The 24,127-nt window shown below is 47.7% G+C and overlaps 1 protein-coding gene across 2 annotated transcripts in view; it reads left to right on the top strand.

Annotated features, from left to right (window-relative positions):
• IVNS1ABP (influenza virus NS1A binding protein) overlaps window positions 1–23,195 on the top strand; it is a 332,957-nt gene extending 309,762 nt beyond the window's left edge. For both annotated transcript variants that reach the window (XM_063940197.1, XM_063940196.1), the window contains one exon: window positions 21,995–23,195. In XM_063940197.1, the coding sequence (XP_063796267.1) occupies window positions 21,995–22,248 (254 nt within the window). In that variant the 3' untranslated portion in view covers window positions 22,249–23,195. The remainder of the gene's footprint in view (window positions 1–21,994) is intronic.
• Window positions 23,196–24,127: the final 932 nt, after the last annotated feature.

Here is a 24,127-nt window from a genome sequence, read left to right as displayed (position 1 = left end):
CCCGTTGCACCCTGGGAGGCCAGAAAGCTTGTGATCACTTGGTGCCAATCCGCTGTTGCTCCATCATATACCAATGTTATCCTATGGACATAGGAGAAATACCGTTATCAATGATAAGTTCTTACCATAACGTAGATTTTCTCCCTTCCCTGCAGATTCTCTCATGTGTGAGCAATACAGTCAGCCTTCACAGGTTAGTGGGGCTTCTGGGTGTGATTTACAGGAACCAGCTTGGCTGAGTTCTATTAAAACTGATGGCTGACATGTCCAATGAGTTAACTACTGCTAGACAGGAAAGGCAGCAGTTACAACAGGCTATGGCTGCTCTGACTAAAGATAGGACAGAGGGGTTATCTGATATCCTCTCGGAATCGGAGGAGTTACCAGAAGTGGAAGAGGGGGAGGTGCTGGAATCTACTACTGAGGTGGATGATTCCTCTCCAGCGTAGGGCATAGAGCCACTTATCCTTGCTATATAAGGGCTGTTTTGCATATTCTTGGGAATGAAGCAGATGTACAGCAGTCCTTTTTCTCTGCACAGAAAAAAGTGCTGGTTGTGTTTCCTGATTCAAAAGAATTGGGTGATCTTTTCAGAAAGATCTGGGACGCTCCCCCTGCTGTGGATGCTTCGGTATCACGCCTGTCAAAGACGATGCTTCCTGTACCGGGGGCTTCTGCCTTAAAGGAACCTGCGGACAGAAAAATGCAAACAACTTTGAACTCTATGTTGCGGCTTGAGCCTCTCAAAGGCCTGTTATTGCAGGCTGTTGGGTAACTCACGCCATTCATACCTGGGCAGGTACTGTAACCTTCAGGATAGCCTAACTGGGGATAAGTCCCTGGCTGAAATGGTGACGCTGATTGAGCATATCCAGGAATCTGCCAGTTTCCTCTGTGAAACAATAAAAGGCATTGGCATTATAAATGCTCGTACAGGTTGAGTATCCCTTATCCAAAATGCTTGGGACCAGAGGTATTTTGGATATGGGATTTTTCCGTATTTTGGAATAATTGCACACCATAATGAGATATCATGGTGATGGGACCTAAATCTAAGCACAGAATACATTTGTTACATATTCACCTTATACACACACCTGAAGGTAATTTTAGCCAATATTTTTTATAACTTTGTGCATTAAACAAAGTGTGTCTACATTCACACAATTCATTTATGTTTCATATACACCTTATACACACAGCCTAAAGGTCATTTAATACAATATTTTTAATAACTTTGTGTATTAAACAAAGTTTGTGTACATTGAGCCATCAAAAAACAAAGGTTTCACTATCTCACTCACTCAAAAAAGTCCGTATTTCGGAATATTCCGTATTTCGGAATATTTGGATATGGGATACTCAACCTGTACTTATACCATGGCGGTTTCTGCACACGGCGTTGTGGCTTATGTCAGTGGGTGGCGGACGCAGAGTCAGAGTGTGGAGGCCTTACCCTTCACAGGAGATTGGCTGTTTGGAGGTGAGAGACACATTGATTTCGAAGGCTACTGCTGGAAAATCCACGTGCCTCCTGTCTCTAGCTCCACTGGCTAGACACTCTTACACGGGACCTTCACAGCAGTCCTTTCGTACTGCAAGGTTTAAGGGAAAAGCCAGATGTCCCTCTGCCCATGGGGCATCTCGGAAGGAGCTCGTCTGAGATTCTAAAATCTTATTTGAAGAAGCTCCTGCCAGGGTGCTTGGGTAAAAGACCTGATCTCCCAGGGCTACAAACTGGAGTTTGAAAGTTCTCAGCCTCACAGGTTTTTCAAATAGGGCTTACTGGCTTCAGAGGAAATGCGCCTTACGCTACAGGATGCCATTCATAGCCCTTTCGTGGTACCAGAAGGTTTGAGGTTCAGTGAAGCCCATATTGAACCTTAACTTGTTAAATGCTTATCTGCATATTTCTCTGACGTCCTAGTGGATGCTGGGGACTCCGTAAGGACCATGGGGAATAGACGGGCTCCGCAGGAGACTGGGCACTCTATAAGAAAGATTTGGTACGATCTAGTGTGCACTGGCTCCTCCCTCTATGCCCCTCCTCCAGACCTCAGTTAGATTTCTGTGCCCGGCCCGAGCTGGTTGCACACTAGGAGCTCTCCTGAGCTTCTAGAAAGAAAGTTTAAATTAGGTTTTTTATTTCTCTAACGTCCTAAGTGGATGCTGGGGACTCCGTCAGGACCATGGGGTTTAGCGGCTCCGCAGGAGACAGGGCGCAATAATAAAAGCTTTAGGATCAGGTGGTGTGCACTGGCTCCTCCCCCTATGACCCTCCTCCAAGCCTCAGTTAGATTTTTGTGCCCGGCCGAGAAGGGTGCAATCTAGGTGGCTCTCCTGAGCTGCTTAGAATAAAAGTTTAAGTTAGGTTTTTTATTTTCAGTGAGTCCTGCTGGCAACAGGCTCACTGCTACGAGGGACTTAGGGGAGAGAAGTAAACTCACCTGCGTGCAGGATGGATTTGCTTCTTAGGCTACTGGACACCATTAGCTCCAGAGGGAGTCGGAACACAGGTCTCACCCTGGGGTTCGTCCCGGAGCCGTGCCGCCGACCCCCCTTGCAGATGCCGAAGTTGAAGAGGTCCAGAGGTCCAGAAACAGGCGGCAGAAGACTTTCAGTCTTCATAAGGTAGCACACAGCACTGCAGCTGTGCGCCATTGTTGTCAGCACACTTCATACCAGCGGTCACTGAGGGTGCAGGGCGCTGGGGGGGGCGCCATGGGCAGCAATGTATTATACCTTTTTTATGGCTAAAATACATCACATATAGCCCTTGAGGCTATATGGATGTATTTAACCCCTGCCAGATCTCACAAACTCCGGGAGAAGAGCCCGACGTTTTAGGGGGCGGGGCCTATTCTCCTCAGCACACGGCGCCATTTTCCTGCTCAGCTCTGCTGTGAGGAAGGCTCCCAGGCTCTCCCCTGCACTGCACTACAGAAACAGGGTTAAAACAGAGAGGGGGGGCACTTATTTGGCGATATGATTACATATGTGAAAATGCTATAAGGGAAAACACTTGTATAAGGGGTTGTCCCTGTATAATTATAGCGTTTTTGGTGTGTGCTGGCAAACTCTCCCTCTGTCTCCCCAAAGGGCTAGTGGGGTCCTGTCCTCTATCAGAGCATTCCCTGTGTGTGTGCTGTGTGTCGGTACGTGTGTGTCGACATGTAGGAGGACGATGTTGGTGAGGAGGCGGAGCAAATTGCCTGTATTGGTGACGTCACTCTCTAGGGAGTCGACACCGGAATGGATGGCTTATTTAGGAATCACGTGATAATGTCAACACGATGCAAGGTCGGTTGACGACATGAGACGGCCGGCAAACAAATTAGTACCTGTCCAGGCGTCTCAGACACCGTCAGGGGCTTGTAAAAACGCCCATTTACCTCAGTTGGTCGACACAGACACGGACACTGACTTCAGTGTCGACGGTGAAGAAACAAACGTATTTTCTCTAACGTCCTTGTGGATGCTGGGGACTCCGTCAGGACCATGGGGAATAGCGGCTCCGCAGGAGACAGGGCACAAAAGCAAGCTTTTAGGATCACATGGTGTGTACTGGCTCCTCCCCCTATGACCCTCCTCCAAGCCTCAGTTAGGTTTTTGTGCCCGTCCGAGAAGGGTGCAATCTAGGTGGCTCTCTTAAAGAGTTGCTTAGAAAAAGTTTTTAGGTTCTTTATTTTCAGTGAGTCCTGCTGGCAACAGGCTCACTGCATCGAGGGACTTAGGGGAGAGAATTTCAACTCACCTGCGTGCAGGATGGATTGGATTCTTAGGCTACTGGACACCATTAGCTTCAGAGGGAGTCGGAACACAGGTCTCGCCCTGGGGTTCGTCCCGGAGCCGCGCCGCCGACCCCCTTGCAGATGCTGAAGATTGAAGAGGTCCGGAACCAGGCGGCAGAAGACTTTTCAGTCTTCCTCAGGTAGCGCACAGCACTGCAGCTGTGCGCCATTGTCTGTCAGCACACTTCCCACAGCGATCACGGAGGGTGCAGGGCGCGGGGGGGGGGGCGCCCTGGCAGCAATGTAGAATACCTGTATGGCGAAAAATACATCACATATAGCCCTTGAGGCTATATGGATGTATTTAACCCCTGCCAGACTTCACAATCTCCGGAGAAGAAGCCCGCCGAAAAGGGGGCGGGGCCTATTCTCCTCAGCACACAGCGCCATTTTCCCTCACAGAAAGGCTGAGGGGAAGGCTCCCAGGCTCTCCCCTGCACTGCACTACAGAAACAGGGTTAAAACAGAGAGGGGGGGCACTGATTTGGCGATATACATATATATTAAATGCTATATGGGAGGAACACTTATATAAGGGTTGTCCCTGTATAATTATAGCATTTTGGTGTGTGCTGGCAAACTCTCCCTCTGTCTCCCCAAAGGGCTAGTGGGTCCTGTCCTCTATCAGAGCATTCCCTATGTGTGTGCTGTATGTCGGTACGTGTGTGTCGACATGTATGAGGAAAATGTTGGTGAGGAGGCGGAGCAAATTGCCTGTAATGGTGATGTCACTCTCTAGGGAGTCGACACCGGAATGGATGGCTTACTTATGGAATTACGTGATAATGTCAACACGCTGCAAGTGGGTTGACGACATGAGACGGCCGGCGAACAAATTAGTACCGGTCCAGGCGTCTCAGACACCGTCAGGGGCTTGTAAAAACGCCCATTTACCTCAGTCGGTCGACATAGACCCAGACACGGACACTGATTTCAGTGTCGACGGTGAAGAAACAAACGTATTTTCCTTTAGGGCCACACGTTAAGGGCAATGAAGGAGGTGTTACATATTTCTGATACTCCAAGTACCACAAAGAAGGGTATTATGTGTGAGGTGAAAAAACTACCTGTAGTTTTTCCTGAATCAGATAAATTAAATGAAGTGTGTGATGATGCGTGGGTTTCCCCCGATAGAAAATTATTGGCGGTATACCCTTTCCCGCCAGAAGTTAAGGCGCATTGGGAAACACCCCTCAGGGTGGATAAGTCGCTCACATGCTTATCAGAAAAATATCCTAAAAAGTATACACACACATGCTGGTGTTATACTGTGACCAGCGATCGCCTCAGCCTGGATGTGCAGAGCTGAGGTGGCTTGGTCGGATTCCCTGACTAAAAATATTGATACCCTTGACAGGGACAGTATTTTATTGACTATAGAGCATTTAAAGGATGCATTTCTATATATACGAGATGCGCAGAGGGATATTTGCACTCTGGCATCAAGAGTAAATGCGATGTCCATATCTGCAAGAAGATGTTTATGGACACGACAGTGGTCAGGGGATGCAGATTCCAAACGGCACAAAGATGTATTGCCGTATAAAAGGGGAGGAATTATTTGGGGTCGGTCCATTGGACCTGGTGGCCACGGCAACTGCTGGAAGATCCACCGTTTTTTACCCTAAGTCACATCTCTGCAAAAAAAGACACCGTCTTTTCAGCCTCAGTCTTTTCGTCCCTATAAGATATCTGCCCAGGGATAGAGGAAAGGGAAGAAGACTGCAGCAGGCAGCCCATTCCCAGTAACAGAAGCCCTCCACCGCTTCTACTAAGTTCTCAGCATGACGCTGGGACCGTACAGGACCCCTGGATCCTACAAGTAGTATCAAAGGGGCACAGATTGGAATGTCGAGGCGTTTCCCCCCTCGCAGGTTCCTGTAGTCTGCTGTACCAATGTCCCCCTCCGACAGGGAGGCAGTATTGAAAACAATTCACAAGCTGTATTCCCAGCAGGTGATAATAAAATTACCCCTCCTACAACAAGGAAAGGGGTATTGTTCCACACTATAGGGTGGTACTGAAGCCAGAAGGCTAGGTGAGACCGATTCTAAATCTGAAAAATTTGAACACTTACAAGGGTTCAAATCCAGATGGAGTCACTCAGAGCAGTGATAGCGAACTGGGAACAAGGGGACTATATGGTGTCCCGGGACATCAGGGATGCTTACCTCCATGTCCCAAAATTTGCTTTTCTCACCAAGGGTACCTCAGGTTCGTGGTACAGAACTGTCACTATCAGTTTCAGACGATGCCGTTGGAGTGTCCAAGGCACCCCGGGTCTTTACCAAGGTAATGACCGAAATGAGGATTCGTCTTCAAAGAAAATGGACGACCTCCTGATAAGAACAAGGTCCAGAGAACAGTTGGAGGTCGGAGTAGCACTATCTCAAGTAGTTCTACGACAGCACGGGTGGATTCTAAATATTCCAAAACCGCAGTTGTTCCGACGACACGTCTGCTGGTCCTAGGGATGATTCTGGACACAGTCCAGGAAAAGGGTGTTTCTCCCAGAGGAGAAAGCCAGGGAGTTATCCGAGCTAATCGGGATCCTCCTAAAACCAGGAAAAGTGTCAGTGCATCATTGCACAAGAGTCCTGGTAAAAAATGGTGGCTTATTACGAAGCGCTTCCATTCGGCAGATTTCACGCAAGAACTCTTCAGTGGGATCTGCTGGACAAATGGTCCGGATCGCATCTTCAGATGCATCAGCGGATAACCCTATATCCAAGGACAAGGGTGTCTCTCCTGTGGTGATTACAGAGTGCTCATCTTCTAGAGGGCCGCAGATTCGGCATTCAGGATTGGATGCTGGTATCCACGGAGGCCAGCCTGAGAGGCTGGGGAGCAGTCACACAGGGAAAAAATTTCCAGGGAGTGTGATCAAGTCTGAAGAATTCTCTCCACATAAATATACTGGAGCTAAGAGCAAATTTGTAATGCTATAAGCTTAGCAAGGCCTCTGCTTCAAGGTCAGCCGGTATTGATCCAGTGGGATAACATCACGGCAGTCGCCCACGTAAACAGATAGGGCGGCACAAGAAGCAGGAGGGCAGTGGTCAAACCTGCAAGGATTTTTCGCTAGACGGAAAATCATGTGATAGCACTGTCAGCAGTGTTCATTCCGGGAGTGGACGACTGGGAAGCAGACTTCCTCAGCAGGCACGACCTCCACCCGGGAGAGTGGGAACTTCATCGGGAAGTTTTCCGCATGATTGTGAACCGTTGGGAAAGACCAAAGGTGGAAATGATGGCGTCCCGCCCGAACAAAAAACGGGACAGGTATTGCGCCAGGTCACGCGACCTTCAGGCGATAGCTGTGGACGTCCTGGTAACACCGTGGGTGTAACAGTCGGTGTATGTGTTCCCTCTTCTGCTTCTCATAACCAAGGTATTGAGAATTATAAGACGTAGAGGAGTAAGAACTATACTCGTGGCTCCGGATTGGCCAAGAGGGACTTGGTACCCGGAACTTCAAGAGATGCTCACAGAGGACTAATGGCCTCGGGAGCTAAGATGGGATTTGCTTTCAGCAAGAACCATGTCTGTTCCAAGAGGAACCGTGGCATCTGCCTCTAAGAAAGGACCTGCTCCAGCAGGGACCTTGTCTGTTCCAAGACTTACCGCGACTGCGTTTGACGGCATGGCGGTTGAACGCCGGATCCTAAGGGAAAAGGCATTCCGGAAGAGGTCATACCTACCCTGGTCAAAGCCAGGAAGGAGGTGACCGCACAACGTTATCACCACATGTGGTGAAAATATGTTGCGTGGGTGAGGCCAGGAAGGCCCCACGAAAAAATTTCAACTAGGTCGATTTCTGCACTTCCTGAAAACAGGAGTGTCTATGAGCCTCAAATTGGGGTCCATTAAGGTTCAAGTTTCGGCCCTGTAGATTTTCTTCCAGAAAAAATTGGCTTCAATTCCTGAAGTCCAGACGTTTGTCAAGGGAGTATTGCATATACAGCCCCTTGTGTGCCTCCAGTGGCACCGTGGGATCTCAACGTAGTGTTGGGATTCCTCAAATCATATTGGTTTGAACCGATCAAATCTGTGGATTTGAAATATCTCACATGGAAAGGGACCATGTTGTGGCCCTGGCCTCGGCCAGGCGATTGTCAGAATTGGGGGCTTTGTCTTAAAAAAAGCTCATATTTGTTTTTCCATTCGGACAGGGCAGAACTGCGGACTCGTCCCCAGTTTCTTCCTAAGGTGGTGTCAGCGTTTCGCCTGAAACAACATATTGTGGTGCCTGCGGCTACTAGGGACTTGGAGGACTCCCAAGTTGCTAGACGTTGTCGGGGCCCTAAAAATAGATATATATATATATATATATATATATATATATATATATATATTCCAGGACGGCTGGAGTCAGAAAGTCTGACTTGCTGTTTATATTGTATGCACCCCAAAAGATGGGTGCTCCTGCTTCTAAGCAGACTATTGCTCGTTGGATTTGTAGTACAATTCAGCTTGCACAGTCTGTGGCAGGCCTGCCACAGCCAAAATCTGTCAATGCCCATTCCACAAGGAAGGTGGGCTCATCTTGGGCGGATGCCCGAGGGGGTCTCGGCTTTAAAATTTTGCCGAGCAGCTACGTGGTCAGGGGGGAACACGTTTGTAAAATTCTACAAATTTGATACCCTGGCTGAGGAGGACCTGGAGTTCTCTCATTCGGTGCTGCAGAGTCACCCGCACTCTCCCGCCCGTTTGGGAGCTTTGGTATAATCCCCATGGTCCTGACGGAGTCCCCAGCATCCACTAGGACGTTAGAGAAAATAAGATTTTACTTACCGATAAATCTATTTCTCGTAGTCCGTAGTGGATGCTGGGCGCCCATCCCAAGTGCGGATTGTCTGCATTACTTGTACATAGTTATTGTTACAAAAATCGGGTTATTATTGTTGTGAGCCATCTTTTTTAGAGGCTACTTCATTGTTATCATACTGTTAACTGGGTTCAGATCACAAGTTGTACGGTGTGATTGGTGTGGCTGGTTTGGGTCTTACCCGGGATTCAAGATCCTTCCTTATTGTGTACGCTCGTCCGGGCACAGTACCTAACTGAGGCTTGGAGGAGGGTCATAGGGGGAGGAGCCAGTACACACCATGTGATCCTAAAAGCTTGCTTTTGTGCCCTGTCTCCTGCGGAGCCGCTATTCCCCATGGTCCTGACGGAGTCCCCAGCATCCACTACGGACTACGAGAAATAGATTTATCGGTAAGTAAAATCTTATTTTCCTTTAGGGCCACACGTTACATGTTAAGGGCAATGAAGGAGGTGTTACATATTTCTGATACTACAAGTACCACAAATAAGGGTATTATGTAGGGTGGGAATAATCTACTTGTAGTTTTTCCTGAATCAGATAAATTAAAGTGTGTGATGATACGTGGGTTTCCTCCGATAGAAAATTATTGGAGGTATACCCTTTCCCGCCAGAAGTGAGGGCGAGTTGGGAAACACACCTTAGGGTGGATAAGGCGCTCACACGCTTATAAAAACAAGTGGCGTTACCGTCTCCAGATACGGCCGCCCTCAAAGAGCCAGCTGATAGGAAGCTGAAAAATATCCTAAAAAGTATATACACACATACTGGTGTTATACTACGACCAGCAATCGCCTCAGCCTGGATGTGCAGCGCTGGGGGGGCTTGGTCGGATTTCCTGACTGAAAATATTGATACCCTTGACAGGAACAATATTTTATTGACTATAGAGCATTTTAAGGATGCATTTCTATATATGCAAGATGCGCAGAGGGATATTTGCATTCTGGCATCAAGATAGATGTGATGTCCATATCTGCCAGGCGATGTTTATAGACATGACAGTGGTCAGGTGATGCAGATTCCAGACGGCACATGGAAGTATTGCCGTATAAAGGGGCGGTCCATCGGACCTGGTGGCCATGGCAACAGCTGGAAAATCCACTTTTGTTACCCCAAGTCACATCTCAGCAGAAAAGGACACAGTCTTTTCAGTCTCAGTCCTTTCGTACCCATAAAGGCAGGCGGGCAAAAGGCCAGTCATATCTGCCCAGGGTTAGAGGAAAGGGAAGAAGACTGCAGCAGGCAGCCCATTCCCAGGAACAGAAGTCCTCCACAGCTTCTGCCAAGTCCGCAGCATGACGCTGGGGCCATACAAGCGGACTCAGGTGCGGTGGGGGGTCATCTCAAGAGTTTCAGCACGCAGTGGGCTCACTCGCAAGTGGACTCCTGGATCCTACACGTAGTATCCCAGGTGTACATTGGAAATTCGAGACGTCTTCCCCTCACAAGTTCCTGAAGTCTGCTTTACCAACGTCTCCCTCCGACAGGGAGGCAGTATTGGGAAAAAATTCACAGGCTGTATTCCCAGCAGGTGATAATCAAAGTACCCCTCCTACAACAAGGGAAGGGGTATTATTCCACACTATATTGTGGTACTGAAGCCAAACGGCTCGGTGAGATCTAATAGATTTGAACAATTACATACAAGGGTTCAAATCAAGATGGAGTCACTCAGAGCAGTGATAGCGAACCAGGACGATATGGTGTCACTGGATATCAGGGACGCTTACCTACATGTCCAAATTTTGCCCTTCTCACCAAGGGTATCTCAGGTTCGTGGTACAGAACTGTCACTATCAGTTCAGACGCTGCCGTTTGGATTGTCCACGGCACCCCGGGTCTTTACCATGGTAATGGCCGAAATGATTCTTCCTAAAAGAAATATGGACGCTTTCCTGATAAGGGCAAGGTCCAGAGAACAGTTGGCGGTCGGAGTAGCACTATCTCAAGTAGTTCTAAGACAGCACGAGTGGATTCTAAATATTCCAAAATCGCAGCTTTTTCCGACGACACGTCTAATGTTCCTAGGAATGATTCTGGACACAGTCCAGAAAAGGATGTTTTCTCCCGGAGAAGAAGGCCAGGGAGTTATCCGAGCTAGTCCGGAACCTCCTAAAACCAGGAAAAGTATCAGTGCATCATTGCACAAGGGTCCTGTGAAAAATGGTGGTTTCTTACAAAGCGATCCCATTCTGTAGATTTCACGCAAGAACCTTTCAGTGGAATCTGCTGGGAAAATGGTCCGGATCGCATTTTCAGATGCATCAGCGGATAACCCTGTCTCCAAGGACAAGGGTGTTTTCTTCTGCGGTGGCTGCAGAGTGCTCATCTATGAAAGGGCCGCAGATTCGACATTCAGGACTGGGTCCTGGTGACCACGGATGCCAGCCTGAGTGGCTGGGGAGCAGTCACACAAGGAAAAAATTTCCAGGGAGTGTGATCAAGTCTGGAGACTTCTCTCCACATAAATATACTGGAGCTAAGGGCAATTTACAAGGCTCTAAGCTTAGCAAGACCTCTGCTTCAAGGTCAGCGGGTATTGATCCAGTGGGACAACATCACGGCAGTCGCCCACGTAAACAGACAGGGCGGCACATGAAGCAGGAGGGAAATGGCAGAAACTGCAAGGATTCTTCGCTGGGCGAAAAATCATGTGATAACACTCTCAGCAGTGTTAATTCCGGGAGTGGAAAACTGGGAAGCAGACTTCCTCAGCAGGCATAACCTCCACCCGGGAGAGTGGGGACTTCAGCGGGAAGTCTTCCACATGATTGTAAACCGTTGGGAAAAACCAAAGGTGGACATGATGGCGTCCCGCCTGAACAAAAAACTAGACAAATATTGCGCCAGGTCAAGGGACCCTCAGGCAATAGCGGTGGACGCTCTGGTAACACTGTGGGTGTACCAGTCAGGGTATGTGTTCCCTCCTATGCATCTCATACCAAAGGTACTGAGAATCATAAGAAGGAGATGAGTAAGAACGATACTCGTGGTTCCGGATGGGTCAAGAAGGACTTGGTACCCGGAACTTCAAGAGATGCTCACGGAAGAACCGTGGCCTCTACCTTTAAGAAAGGACCTGCTCCAGCAGGGGCCTTGTCTGTTCCAAGACTTACCGCGGCTGCGTTTGACGGCATGGCAGTTGAACGCCGGATCCTGAAAGGGCATTCCAGATGAAGTCATCCCTACCCTGGTCGAAGCCAGGAAGGATGTAACCGCAAAACATTTTCACCGCATTTGGCGAAAATATGTTGCGTGGTGTGAGGCCAAGAAGGTCCCTACAGAGGAATTCCAACTGGGTCGTTCCTACATTTCCTGAAAACAGGACTGTCTATGGGCCTAAAATTAGGGTCCATTAAGGTTCAAATTTCGACCCTGTCGAATTTCTTCCAGAAAGAACTGGCTTCAGTGCCTGAAGTTCAGACGTTTGTAAAAGGGGTACTGCATATACAGCCTCCTTTTGTGCCCCCAGTGGCACCTTGGGATCTCAATGTTGTTTTGAGTTTCCTAAAGTCACATTGGTTTGATCCACTCACCACTGTGGAATTAAAATATTTCACATGGAAGGTGAAGATTCTATTAGCCCTGGCTTCAGCCAGGCGTGTGTCAGAATGGGCGGCTTTATCATATAAAAGCCCTTACTTAATTTTTCATTCTGACAGGGCAGAATTGAGGACTCGTCCTCAATTTCTCCTTAAGGTGTTTTCTGTTTTTCACATGAACCAACCTATTGTGGTACCTGCGGCTACTAGGGACTTGGAGGACTCCAAGTTACTTGACGTTGTCAGGGCCCTGAAAATATATGTTTCCAGGACGACTGGAGTCAGAAAATCTGACTCGCTGTTTAGCCTGTATGCACCCAACAAGATGGGTGTTCCTGCTTCTAAGCAGACGATTGCTCGCTGGATTTGTAGTACAATTCAGCTTGCACATTCTGTGGCAGGCTTGCCACAGCCAAAATCAGTAAAAGCCCATTCCACAAGGAAGTGGGCTCATCTTGGGCGGCTGCCCGAGGGGTCTCGGCTTTACAACTTTGCCGAGCTGCTACTTGGTCAGGGGCACACCCTGACTGAGGAGGACCTGGAGTTCTCTCATTCGGTGCTGCAAAGTCATCCGCACTCTAGCGCCCGTTTGGGAGCTTTGGTATAATCCCCATGGTACTGACGGAGTCCCCAGCATCCACTTAGGACGTTAGAGAAAATAAGAATTTACTTACCGATAATTCTATTTCTCGTAGTCCGTAGTGGATGCTGGGCGCCCATCCCAAGTGCGGATTGTCTGCAATACTTGTACATAGTTAGTGTTACAAAAATCGGGTTATTCTTGTTGTGAGCCATCTTTTCAGAGGCTCCTTCGTTGTTATCATACTGTTAACTGGGTTCAGATCACAGGTTGTACGGTGTGATTGGTGTGGCTGGTATGAGTCTTACCCGGGATTCAATATCCTTCCTTATTATGCACGCTCGTCCGGGCACAGTATCCTAACTGAGGCTTGGAGGAGGGTCATAGGGGGAGGAGCCAGTGCACACCACCTGATCCTAAAGCTTTTATTATTGTGCCCTGTCTCCTGCGGAGCCGCTAAACCCCATGGTCCTGACGGAGTCCCCAGCATCCACTACGGACTACGAGAAATAGAATTATCGGTAAGTAAATTCTTATTTTTACAGTGAGACCTGCTGGCAACAGGCTCACTGCATCGAGGGACTAAGGGGAGAAGAAGCGAACCTACCTGCTTGCAGCTAGCTTGGGCTTCTTAGGCTACTGGACACCATTAGCTCCAGAGGGATCGACCGCAGGACCCGTCCTTGGTGTTCGTTCCCGGAGCCGCGCCGCCGTCCCCCTTACAGAGCCAGAAGCATGAAGATGGTCCGGAAAATCGGCGGCAGAAGACTTCAGTCTTCACCAAGGTAGCGCACAGCACTGCAGCTGTGCGCCATTGCTCCTCATACACACTTCACACTCCGGTCACTGAGGGTGCAGGGCGCTGGGGGGGGCGCCCTGAGCAGCAATAATATCACCTTGGCTGGCAAAATAACCACAATATATAGCCCCAGAGGCTATATATGTGGTAATTACCCCTGCCAGAATACAGAAAAAAAGCGGGAGAAAAGTCCGCCGAAAAAGGGGCGGAGCCATCTCCCTCAGCACACTGGCGCCATTATTCCCTCACCGTTCCGCTGGAAGGAAGCTCCCTGACTCTCCCCTGCAGTCTACACTACAGAAAGGGTAAAAAAGAGAGGGGGGCACTAAATTTGGGCGCAGTTTAATACAAAAGCAGCTATAAAGGGTCATAATTCAGTTAGTCCCTGCATTATTATAGCGCTCTGGTGTGTGCTGGCATACTCTCTCTCTGTCTCCCCAAAGGGCTTTTGTGGGGTCCTGTCTCCTTTAAGAGCATTCCCTGTGTGTGTGCGGTGTGTCGGTACGGCTGTGTCGACATGTTTGATGAGGAGACTTATGTGGAGGCGGAGCAGATGCCTATAAATGTGTTGTCACCCCCTGCGGGGCAGACACCTGAGTGGATGGACTTATGGAAGGAATTACGTGCAAGTGTCGACTCCTTACATAAAAAATTTGACGACATGCCAAATGCGGGACAGCCGGCTTCTCAGCTCGTGCCTGCCCAGACGATTCAAAGGCCGTCAGGGGCCCTGAAACGACCACTACCTCAGATGGCAGACACAGATGTCGACACGGATACTGATGCAAGTGTCGACGACGATGAGTCAAATTTAATGTCCACTAGGGCCATTTGTGGCATGATTGAGGCAATGAAAGAGGTATTACACCTTTCTGATATAAACCCAGGTACCTCAAAAAAGGGTATTATGTTTGGGGAGAAAAAACTACCAATCGTTTTTCCCCCATCTGAGGAATTGAATGATGTGTGTGAAGAAGCGTGGGCTTTCCCCGATAAAAAATTGGTGATTTGAAAAAAAATTACTAATGGCGTTCCCTTTCTCGCCAGAGGATAGGTTACGTTGGGAAACTCCCCCTAGGGTGGATAAAGCGCTCACACGTTTGTCTAAAAAGGTGGCACTACCGTCTCCGGATACGGCCGCCCTAAAGGAACCTGCTGATAGAAAGCAGGAGGCTATCCTAAAGTCTATATACACACACACTGGTGTTATACTGAGACCAGCTATTGCTTCAGCCTGGATGTGCAGTGCTGCTGCTGCTTGGTCAGATTCCCTGTCGGAAAATATTGACACCCTAGACAGAGACACTATATTGCTAACCATAGAGCATATAAAAAACTCAGTCTTATACATGAGAGATGCACAGAGGGAGATCTGCCGGCTGGCATCTAGAATAAGTGCATTGTCCATTTCTGCTAGGAGAGGCTTATGGACTCGACAGTGGACAGGAGATGCAGATTCTAAAAGGCACATGGAAGTTTTGCCTTATAAGGGTGAGGAGTTATTCGGGGACGGTCTCTCAGACCTTGTTTCCACAGCAACAGCTGGGAAGTCTGCATTTTTGCCCCATGTCCCCTCACAGCCTAAGAAAGCACCGTATTACCAAGTACAGTCCTTTCGACCCCAGAAAAACAGGCGGGGAAAAGGCGGGTCCTTTCTGTCTAGAGGCAGAGGAAGGGGGAAAAAGCTGCAACACACAGCAGGTTCCCAGGACCAAAAGTCCTCCTCCGTTTCTTCCAAATCAGCCGCATGACGGTGGGGCTCCACAGGCGGAGCCAGGTACGGTGGGGGGCCGCCTCAAGAATTTCAGCGATCAGTGGGCTCGCTCACAGGTGGATCCCTGGATCCTTCAAGTAGTATCTCAGGGGTACAAGCTGGAATTCGAGGCGCCTCCCCCCCCGCCGTTTCCTCAAATCGGCCTTACCGATGACTCCCTCGGGCAGGGAGGCTGTGCTAGAGGCCATTCACAAGCTGTATTCCCAGCAGGTGATAGTCAAGGTACCCCTACTTCAACAAGGCCGGGGCTACTATTCCACACTGTTTGTGGTACCAAAACCGGACGGTTCGGTGAGACCCATTTTAAATTTGAAATCCTTGAACACTTACATAACAAAATTCAAGTTCAAGATGGAATCGCTCAGGGCGGTTATTGCAAGCCTGGACGAGGGGGATTACATGGTATCCCTGGACATCAAGGATGCTTACCTGCATGTCCCCATTTACCTTCCTCACCAGGAGTACCTCAGTTTTGTGGTACAGGATTGCTATTACCAATTCCAGACACTACCGTTTGGACTGTCCACGGCACCGAGGGTGTTTACCAAAGTAATGGCAGAAATGATGATACTCCTTCGAAAAGGACACAGAACTGAAAAAAGTGTTTCTCCCGCAGGAGAAAGCCAAGGAGCTGTCATCTCTAGTCAGAGACCTCCTAAAACCGAAACGGGTATCTGTGCATCACTGCACACGAGTCCTGGGAAAAATGGTGGCTTCATACGAAGCAATTCCATTCGGCAGGTTCCATGCGAGGACCTTCCAGTGGGACCTCTTGGACAAGTGGTCGGGATCGCATCTTCAGATGCATCAACTGATAACCCTGTCTCCAAGGACCAGGGTGTCTCTACTGTGGTGGCTGCAGAGTGCTCATCTTCTAGAGGGCCGCAGTTTCGGCATACAGGACTGGGTCCTGGTGACCACGGATGCCAGCCTTCGAGGCTGGGGAGCAGTCACACAGGGAAGAAACTTCCAAGGACTATGGTCAAGTCAGGAGACTTCCCTACACATAAATATTCTGGAACTGAGGGCCATTTACAATGCCCTAAGTCAGGCAAAACCCCTGCTTCAAAACCAGCCGGTACTGATCCAGTCAGACAACATCACGGCAGTCGCCCATGTGAACCGACAGGGCGGCACAAGAAGCAGGATGGCGATGGCAGAAGCCACAAGGATTCTCCGATGGGCGGAAAATCACGTCTTAGCACTGTCAGCAGTGTTCATTCCGGGAGTAGACAACTGGGAAGCAGACTTCCTCAGCAGACACGACCTACACCCGGGAGAGTGGGGACTTCATCCAGAAGTCTTCCTACTGTTGGTAAACCGTTGGGAAAGGCCACAGGTGGACATGATGGCGTCCCGCCTCAACAAAAAGCTAAAGAGATATTGCGCCAGGTCAAGGGACCCTCAGGCGATAGCTGTGGACGCTCTAGTGACACCGTGGGTGTACCAGTCGGTTTATGTGTTCCCTCCTCTGCCTCTCATACCAAAGGTACTGAGAATAATAAGAAGGCGAGGAGTAAGAACGATACTCGTGGTTCCGGATTGGCCAAGAAGGGCTTGGTACCCAGAACTTCAAGAAATGATATCAGAGGACCCATGGCCTCTACCGCTCAGACAGGATCTGCTACAGCAGGGGCCCTGTCTGTTCCAAGACTTACCGTGGCTGCGTTTGACGGCATGGCGGTTGAATTCCGGATCCTAAAGGAAAAGGGCATTCCGGAGGAAGTCATTCCTACGCTGATAAAAGCCAGGAAAGAAGTAACCGCAAACCATTATCACCGTATTTGGCGAAAATATGTTGCGTGGTGTGAGGCCAGGAAGGCCCCAACAGAGGAATTTCAGCTGGGTCGGTTTCTGCACTTCCTACAGTCGGGAGTGACTATGGGCCTAAAATTGGGTTCCATTAAGGTCCAGATTTCGGCCCTGTCAATTTTCTTCCAGAAAGAACTGGCTTCACTGCCTGAAGTTCAGACTTTTGTAAAGGGAGTGCTTCATATTTAGCCCCCTTTAGTGCCTCCCGTGGCACCTTGGGATCTCAATGTGGTGTTGAGTTTCCAAAAATCACATTGGTTTGAACCACTTAAAACCTGTGGATCTGAAATATCTCACGTGGAAAGTGGTCATGTTATTGGCCTTTGCTTCGGCCAGGCGTGTGTCAGAATTGGCGGCTTTGTCTTGTAAAAGCCCTTATCTGATTTTCCATATGGATAGGGCAGAATTGAGGACGCGTCCCCAGTTTCTCCCTAAGGTGGTATCTGCTTTTCACTTGAACCAACCTATTGTGGTGCCTGCGGCTACTAGGGACTTGGAGGATTCCAAGTTACTGGATGTTGTCAGGGCCTTGAAACTTTGTTTCCAGGACGGCTGGAGTCAGGAAGACTGACTCGCTTTTTGTCCTGTATGCACCCAACAAGATAGGTGCTCCTGCTTCTAAGCAGACTATTGCTCGCTGGATTTGTAGCACAATTCAGCTGGCGCATTCTGCGGCTGGATTGCCGCATCCTAAATCAGTGAAAGCCCATTCCACGAGGAAAGTGGGCTCATCTTGGGCGGCTGCCCGAGGGGTCTCGGCTTTACAACTTTGCCGAGCTGCAACTTGGTCAGGGGCAAACACGTTTGCTAAATTCTACAAATTTGATACCCTGGCTGAGGAGGACCTTGAGTTCTCTCATTCGGTGCTGCAGAGTCATCCGCACTCTCCCGCCCGTTTGGGAGCTTTGGTATAATCCCCATGGTCCTTACGGAGTCCCCAGCATCCACTAGGACGTCAGAGAAAATAAGATTTTACTCACCGGTAAATCTATTTCTCGTAGTCCGTAGTGGATGCTGGGCGCCCATCCCAAGTGCGGATTGTCTGCAATACTTGTATATAGTTATTGCCTAACTAAAGGGTTATTGTTGAGCCATCTGTTGAGAGGCTCTGTTATATTTCATACTGTTAACTGGGTATAGTATCACGAGTTATACGCAGTGATTGGTGTGGCTGGTATGAGTCTTACCCTGGATTCAAAATCCTTCCTTATTGTGTCAGCTCTTCCGGGCACAGTATCCTAACTGAGGTCTGGAGGAGGGGCATAGAGGGAGGAGCCAGTGCACACCAGATAGTACCAAATCTTTCTTATAGAGTGCCCAGTCTCCTGCGGAGCCCGTCTATTCCCCATGGTCCTTACGGAGTCCCCAGCATCCACTACAGACTACGAGAAATAGATTTACCGGTGAGTAAAATCTTATTTTTCCGGTTAAAAATAGAGTCTCTGGGGCAGTTATTTCGGGTCTGGAGGAGGGGAAGTTCTTGGTCTCTCTGGACATAAAGGACGCGTACCTCCCATATTCCGATATGGCTGCCTCATCAAGCCTACCTCAGGTTTGCTCTGCTGGACGAACATTACCAGTTCCAGGCGCTACCCTCGGCCTATCCGCGGCTCCAAGGGTCTTCACAAAAGTGATGGCGGAAATGATGTTCCAACTAGCTGGATGATTTGTTGATAAAAGCGAGATCAAAGTAACTGCTGGACAGCATCTGCCGCACGACATCCTTGTTGTCGCGTCATAGTTGGATTCTAAACTTCCAAAAATCCCACCTCGTGCCGACCCAGTGTCTCCGGTTACTTGGTATGATCTTGGACATGGTAGCTCAGAAGATATTCCTTCCTGCGGATAAAGCAAGGACGCTTCAGGTGTTAGTTCGAGCAGTTCTGCAGCCAAACCGGGTATCTATACGTCTTTGCTCTCTCCTGTTGGGAAAGATGGTGTCCTCCTACAAGGCCTTTCATTTTGGCAGATTTCATGTGAGGACATTCCAACTGGTTCTCCTGAAGAAGTGGTCGGGTTTGCATCTGCAGATACACCAGGTCATACGTCTCACCGTAGGCCAAGATTTTGCTCCTGTGGTGGTTGCAACCCTTCAACCTCCTGAAGGGTCGGAGCTTTGGGATCCAGGATTGGATTCTCTTGACCACGGAGGCGAGACTTTGGGGAGCTGTCACCCAAGGGGCAGTTTCAAGGCCGGTGGTCCAGCCACGGAGCCGTTCTTCCAATAACATACTGGAACTCAGGGTGATATACAATGCTCTGCTGCAGGAGTCTCCTCTGCTTCAAGGTCAAGCCATTCAGTTTGTCAGACAATGCCACAGCTGTGGCGTAAGTCAACCAGCATGGAGGGACAAAAATCAGCACCTACATGCGGGAGTTACCCAAGATACTCCTTTGGGTTGAAAGGAATGCAAGGGTAGTATCGGCCATATTAATTCCGAAAGTGGACAACTGGGAGGCGGACTTCTTCAGTCATCACGATCTACACCCAGGAGAGTGTGATCTCCATCTGCAGGTATTTCGACTAATTACAGATCAGTGGGGCTGTCCGCAGATCAATCTGATGGCATCTTGACTCAACAACAAGCTTCGGTGCTATTGTTCCAGGACGAGGGACCCTCTGTCGGTGGCAGTGGATGCGCTGACGACGCTGTAGGTTTACCGGCTGTTTCCTCCGATTTCCGTTACTCCCTAGGGTTCTAAAAAGAATCAGGCAATTCTAGTTGCCCCCGATTAGCCTCGAAGAGTTTGGTACGTGGATCTTCTAGTCATGGCAATAGAAGACCCCTGGCCTCTACCACTGCAGGAGGATCTTCAACAAGGGCCGTTCGTCTACCCAGACTTACGGCGGCTTCGTTCAATGGCATAGTGGTTGAGCGGAACCTTCTAGCAGCGGTCACGTCAAAGCATTACCACCATATCTGGAAACGATACATCTCCTGGTGTTAGGGCCAAAAGTATCTGGCTGCGGATTTCAAATTGGCCACGTTTTGCGTTTTTTTGCAGGCTGGTGTGGATATGGGCCTAAGGTTGGGCTCTATAAAAGTTCATGTCTCTGACTTGTCCATTTTCTTTCAGAAGAAATTGGCTGCTTTTCCTGAAGTCCAGACGTTCCTACAGGGTGTTCTTTGCATGCAGCCTCCTTTTGTGCCGACCACAGCACCTTGGGATGTGAACGTGGTTTTTGACCTTTCTGCAATTCTCTTGATTTGAACCACTGATGTCTGTTGAGGACAAGTTTCTTACGTGGAAGACTGTAATGCTCTTAGCATTTGCTTCAGCTAGGCATGTTTCGGAACTTGGAGCTTTGTCCTGCAAGAGTCCCTACCTGGTCTTTCATGAGGACAGAGCGGAGCTCAGGACTCGTCAGCAGTTCCTACCTGTGGTAGTTTCTGCATTCCATCTGAATCTGACTATTGTGGTTCTGGTGGCTTCGGTCATTTCCTCAATTCTTGAGTCCTTGGATGTGGTGCGATCCTTTAAGATCTATGTCAAGAGGACAACTGCTGTCAGCTAATCTGATTCCCTCTTTGTGCTGTATGATGCTCACAAGAAAGGCTGTCTTGCGTCAAAGCAGATGATTGTCCATTTGATTAAGCTTACAACTCAACAGGCCTGCGCTTCGGCGTCCTTGCCTATTCCTCGGTCTACCAAGGCCCACTATAAGTGTCCCCGGTATCCCTTTATAGATTATAGAGAAAATAGGATTTTAATTACCTACCGGTAAATACTTTTCTCGTAGTCCATAAGGGATACTGGGCGCCCGCCTCTGCTTCGATCTTTCCTGCAAGTTTTGGTCTTGTGTGACGTTATTCAGCTGTTTCTGTTTTTCACTGGCTGACGCTAGTTTGGTTCTGCTGTGTTTGTTGTCTTGTCACATTTCCTCTCAAGTATGTCCATCTCCTTCGGGCACAGTTTTCCTAGACTGGGCTGTGGGGGAGGGCATAGAGTGGAGGAGCTAGCACACCCTGTTTGAATAATTTAAAGTGCACCGTCTCCTTTGGACCCCATTTATACCACCATACTAAGTGTTCCCAGCATCCCTTATGGACTATGAGAAAAGGATTTACCGGTAGGTAATTAAAATTCTGTTTCTCTGGCTGGGTCCACAGGATATCCCAATGTTATCCTGTGGATACCTGTGGACATAAGAGAAATCAAGTTATCAACGGTAAGTTCTTACCATAACGTATATTTTTGAAAGTGTCGTGAGTTTCATAACACCGCTTTGGTAGAATCCCATTTGTTTCATCTTGAAATTCTGCCAGCATCAGATCATCTGCGAGGCCATCACCCGGAGGTTACTCAGATTGGCCTTAGCAGCTCCATAAAGCGAACGCTGGCTCAGTTGGTCCCAGAAACGCTCCAGAATGTTGTCCAACTTGGCCCACTTAATGCTCCAAAGTGGCCACACCATGTCAATCTGCAGCTTAGTGGGGACTGCATCTGATGGAGAAGTGGGGATGGGGTAATTGTTAGCCTCACAGCACTGAGGTCATGGGTTTGATTCCCACTGTGGCCCTGTGTGGAGGTTGTATATTCTACCCGTGCTTCTGCGTGTTTCCATTTACCCTAGTGTGTACGTGTGGTTGGGAACATAGAGTGCAAGCTACACTGGAGTAGGGACTGATGTGAATGGGTAAATATCCTCTCTAAACTGCTGTGGAATATATGTGTGCTTTATAAATAACTTATTCTGTGGCATTGCCTATTACGCATTATTAAAACTTTGAGTTAAATGACCTGTTTAAATAAACACGTATTTTTAATTACTTTGTTGTATCTTTAAAGGTTGACGGGCAGCTTATGAAGTGAACCTCTGTTATAATAGTGATGTAAAAGTATTGTTTCTTTGTTTTCAACAGGAAAACTTTTTGTAGGAGGTGGTTTTGATGGCTCTCGTGCACTAAGTTGTGTGGAATCTTATGACCCTACCAAAAATGAGTGGAAAATGATGGGAAGCATGACATCTCCTAGAAGCAATTCTGGCGTGGTAGCTGCAGGAAATAAAATATTTGCTGCTGGTGGATTTGATGGAAATGATTTTTTGAATACTATTGAAGTTTATAACAGCAGTTTAAATGAATGGAGCCCTTATACCAAAATGTGCAGATCATAGACAATGTATAGTTGCATCCCTTTCATATAGAATCTGATCTTGGTGTTTTTCTTATACCAGCCGTTTTGCAGACATTCTACTTGTGTTGTAAATACTTTCGTTTGGCTTGGGAGTAGTAGTACATTACAGTCCTGTGTTTTTTTGTTTTGTTTTTCCGGGTTTTTTGTTTTTTAATTGGTATCAGTGAGAAATTGAGGAATCTATTTACTTTTCAAACACCTGCAAAAAAAAAAAAAAAAAAATATATATATATATATATATATATATATATATATATATATAAATAAAATGTATTTTTTTTATTTATTTATTTACATTTTTTTTCCCCTTGGACTGGTATGTAGAATTCCGGTAACTGGTGGTGATTTGTAAACATTTTGAATGTCCAAAAATTATTCTCCCCAACCCCCCCCCCCCCACCCAAATAAAAAACTACTGCAGAGCCTTATTTTCGTTCGGTTAACACTGGTTTTGTTTAAAGTGCAGAAATGCCAAACAGCAAATACTTTCAGAATGCCTTTTTATTAAGTTCTTTTGTAAATTTAATATGGGTGGCATAGTAACCTTGACTTCTTTTTTTTTTTATGCCATCAAACATTCTTTCGAATTGCTTTTACTATCAATACATTAGATACTGTGTATTTAATAAAATGTAGGATCTATTCTGTAACATTTGTAAGGCGTTTTTTTTTTTTTTTTTTTTTCCATTAAAAATCTTTTTCACTATTTTAGAAAGTATTCACCTATTTATTCTTCGGCAACTTTTGTAAGGTTAATGGTCTACCCAGGAATTGTCTTGAATTGTGTAAAATCACATATTTAAAAACTGGTTTTTATGCCAATTTGCAACCTGTGTATGAAGCCAAAACTTTTATGTTCTTTTAACATCTGTAACTTTTCTATCTCTGCCAGTGTAAGTAATTAAATAAATTTAACACTTGACAAAACCTATACCTTTCTTGCATCTTATTTGCACAGCAGATGCAGCGAAACACCACTCTAGTGTACTAAACACCGGGCAGTGACTTTAACAGCAGAGGAATTGGTTATAAACACGAACTAAGTCGCAGATAAGCACAGTCTGGCACTAACAGCTGCTGACTCACTCCCCTACATAATTTCTGCTTCCGCCAGCTCCTCAGTCTGTTTTGCTGAGCCGCCCTGAAGAAGAATGAATAGGACTAAATCAATATACAATGATATTAGGCAATACTGGTACGAAAACCGAACAGGGAGGGAGCACAGCATCCCTCCAGATGGACTGTAAAATCCCTTCCTCAATCATCCACATGGGGCATGCTCTATTAGTGTGGGATTTCCCAAAGCAAACTAATCAGGGAGGGGGAGCATCTGAACCAGCTGCTCACGGAATCTTATGCCCAACACTGGCGCCACACGCTCCAAAAGAAAATGGTAGAATTTGGTAGAATGTTTCTACAGATGACCAGGTTGCTGCCCTGCACAACTGCTCCACATATGCGCTATCAAGTGGGCCTGAATGCTGGTGATACACAGGCCTGACAAATGGCCGAAGTGACCCATCTACTGTTAAATGAGGTTTGTCAGCCTCAAACATCTTAGTGCATCCATTAACATCAACAATCTCGTAGAGAAGCTGTATGATCTAAAAAAAAAATGCGTAAAGCGCGAACCACATCCAGAAGCATCGAGGATAAATCATCCTCCGAGGCTGATGCCTGCGTAAATGTTGGAAGGAGAATGTCTTGGTTTATATGAAATTTAGACATTACCTACGGAAAAAATTATGGCTTTGTGCGTAAAAACCACCCTATCTGAATGAAATATGAGAAGAGGAGGCTTGTAGGAAAGAGCCGCCAGCTCAAACTCTTCTGGCCGAAGATATAGCCAAAAGAAACTC

Source organism: Pseudophryne corroboree, chromosome 9, assembly GCF_028390025.1.
Source record: "Pseudophryne corroboree isolate aPseCor3 chromosome 9, aPseCor3.hap2, whole genome shotgun sequence".
Lineage (NCBI taxonomy): Eukaryota > Metazoa > Chordata > Amphibia > Anura > Myobatrachidae > Pseudophryne > Pseudophryne corroboree.
This window is presented reverse-complemented; position numbering and strand designations above follow the sequence as displayed.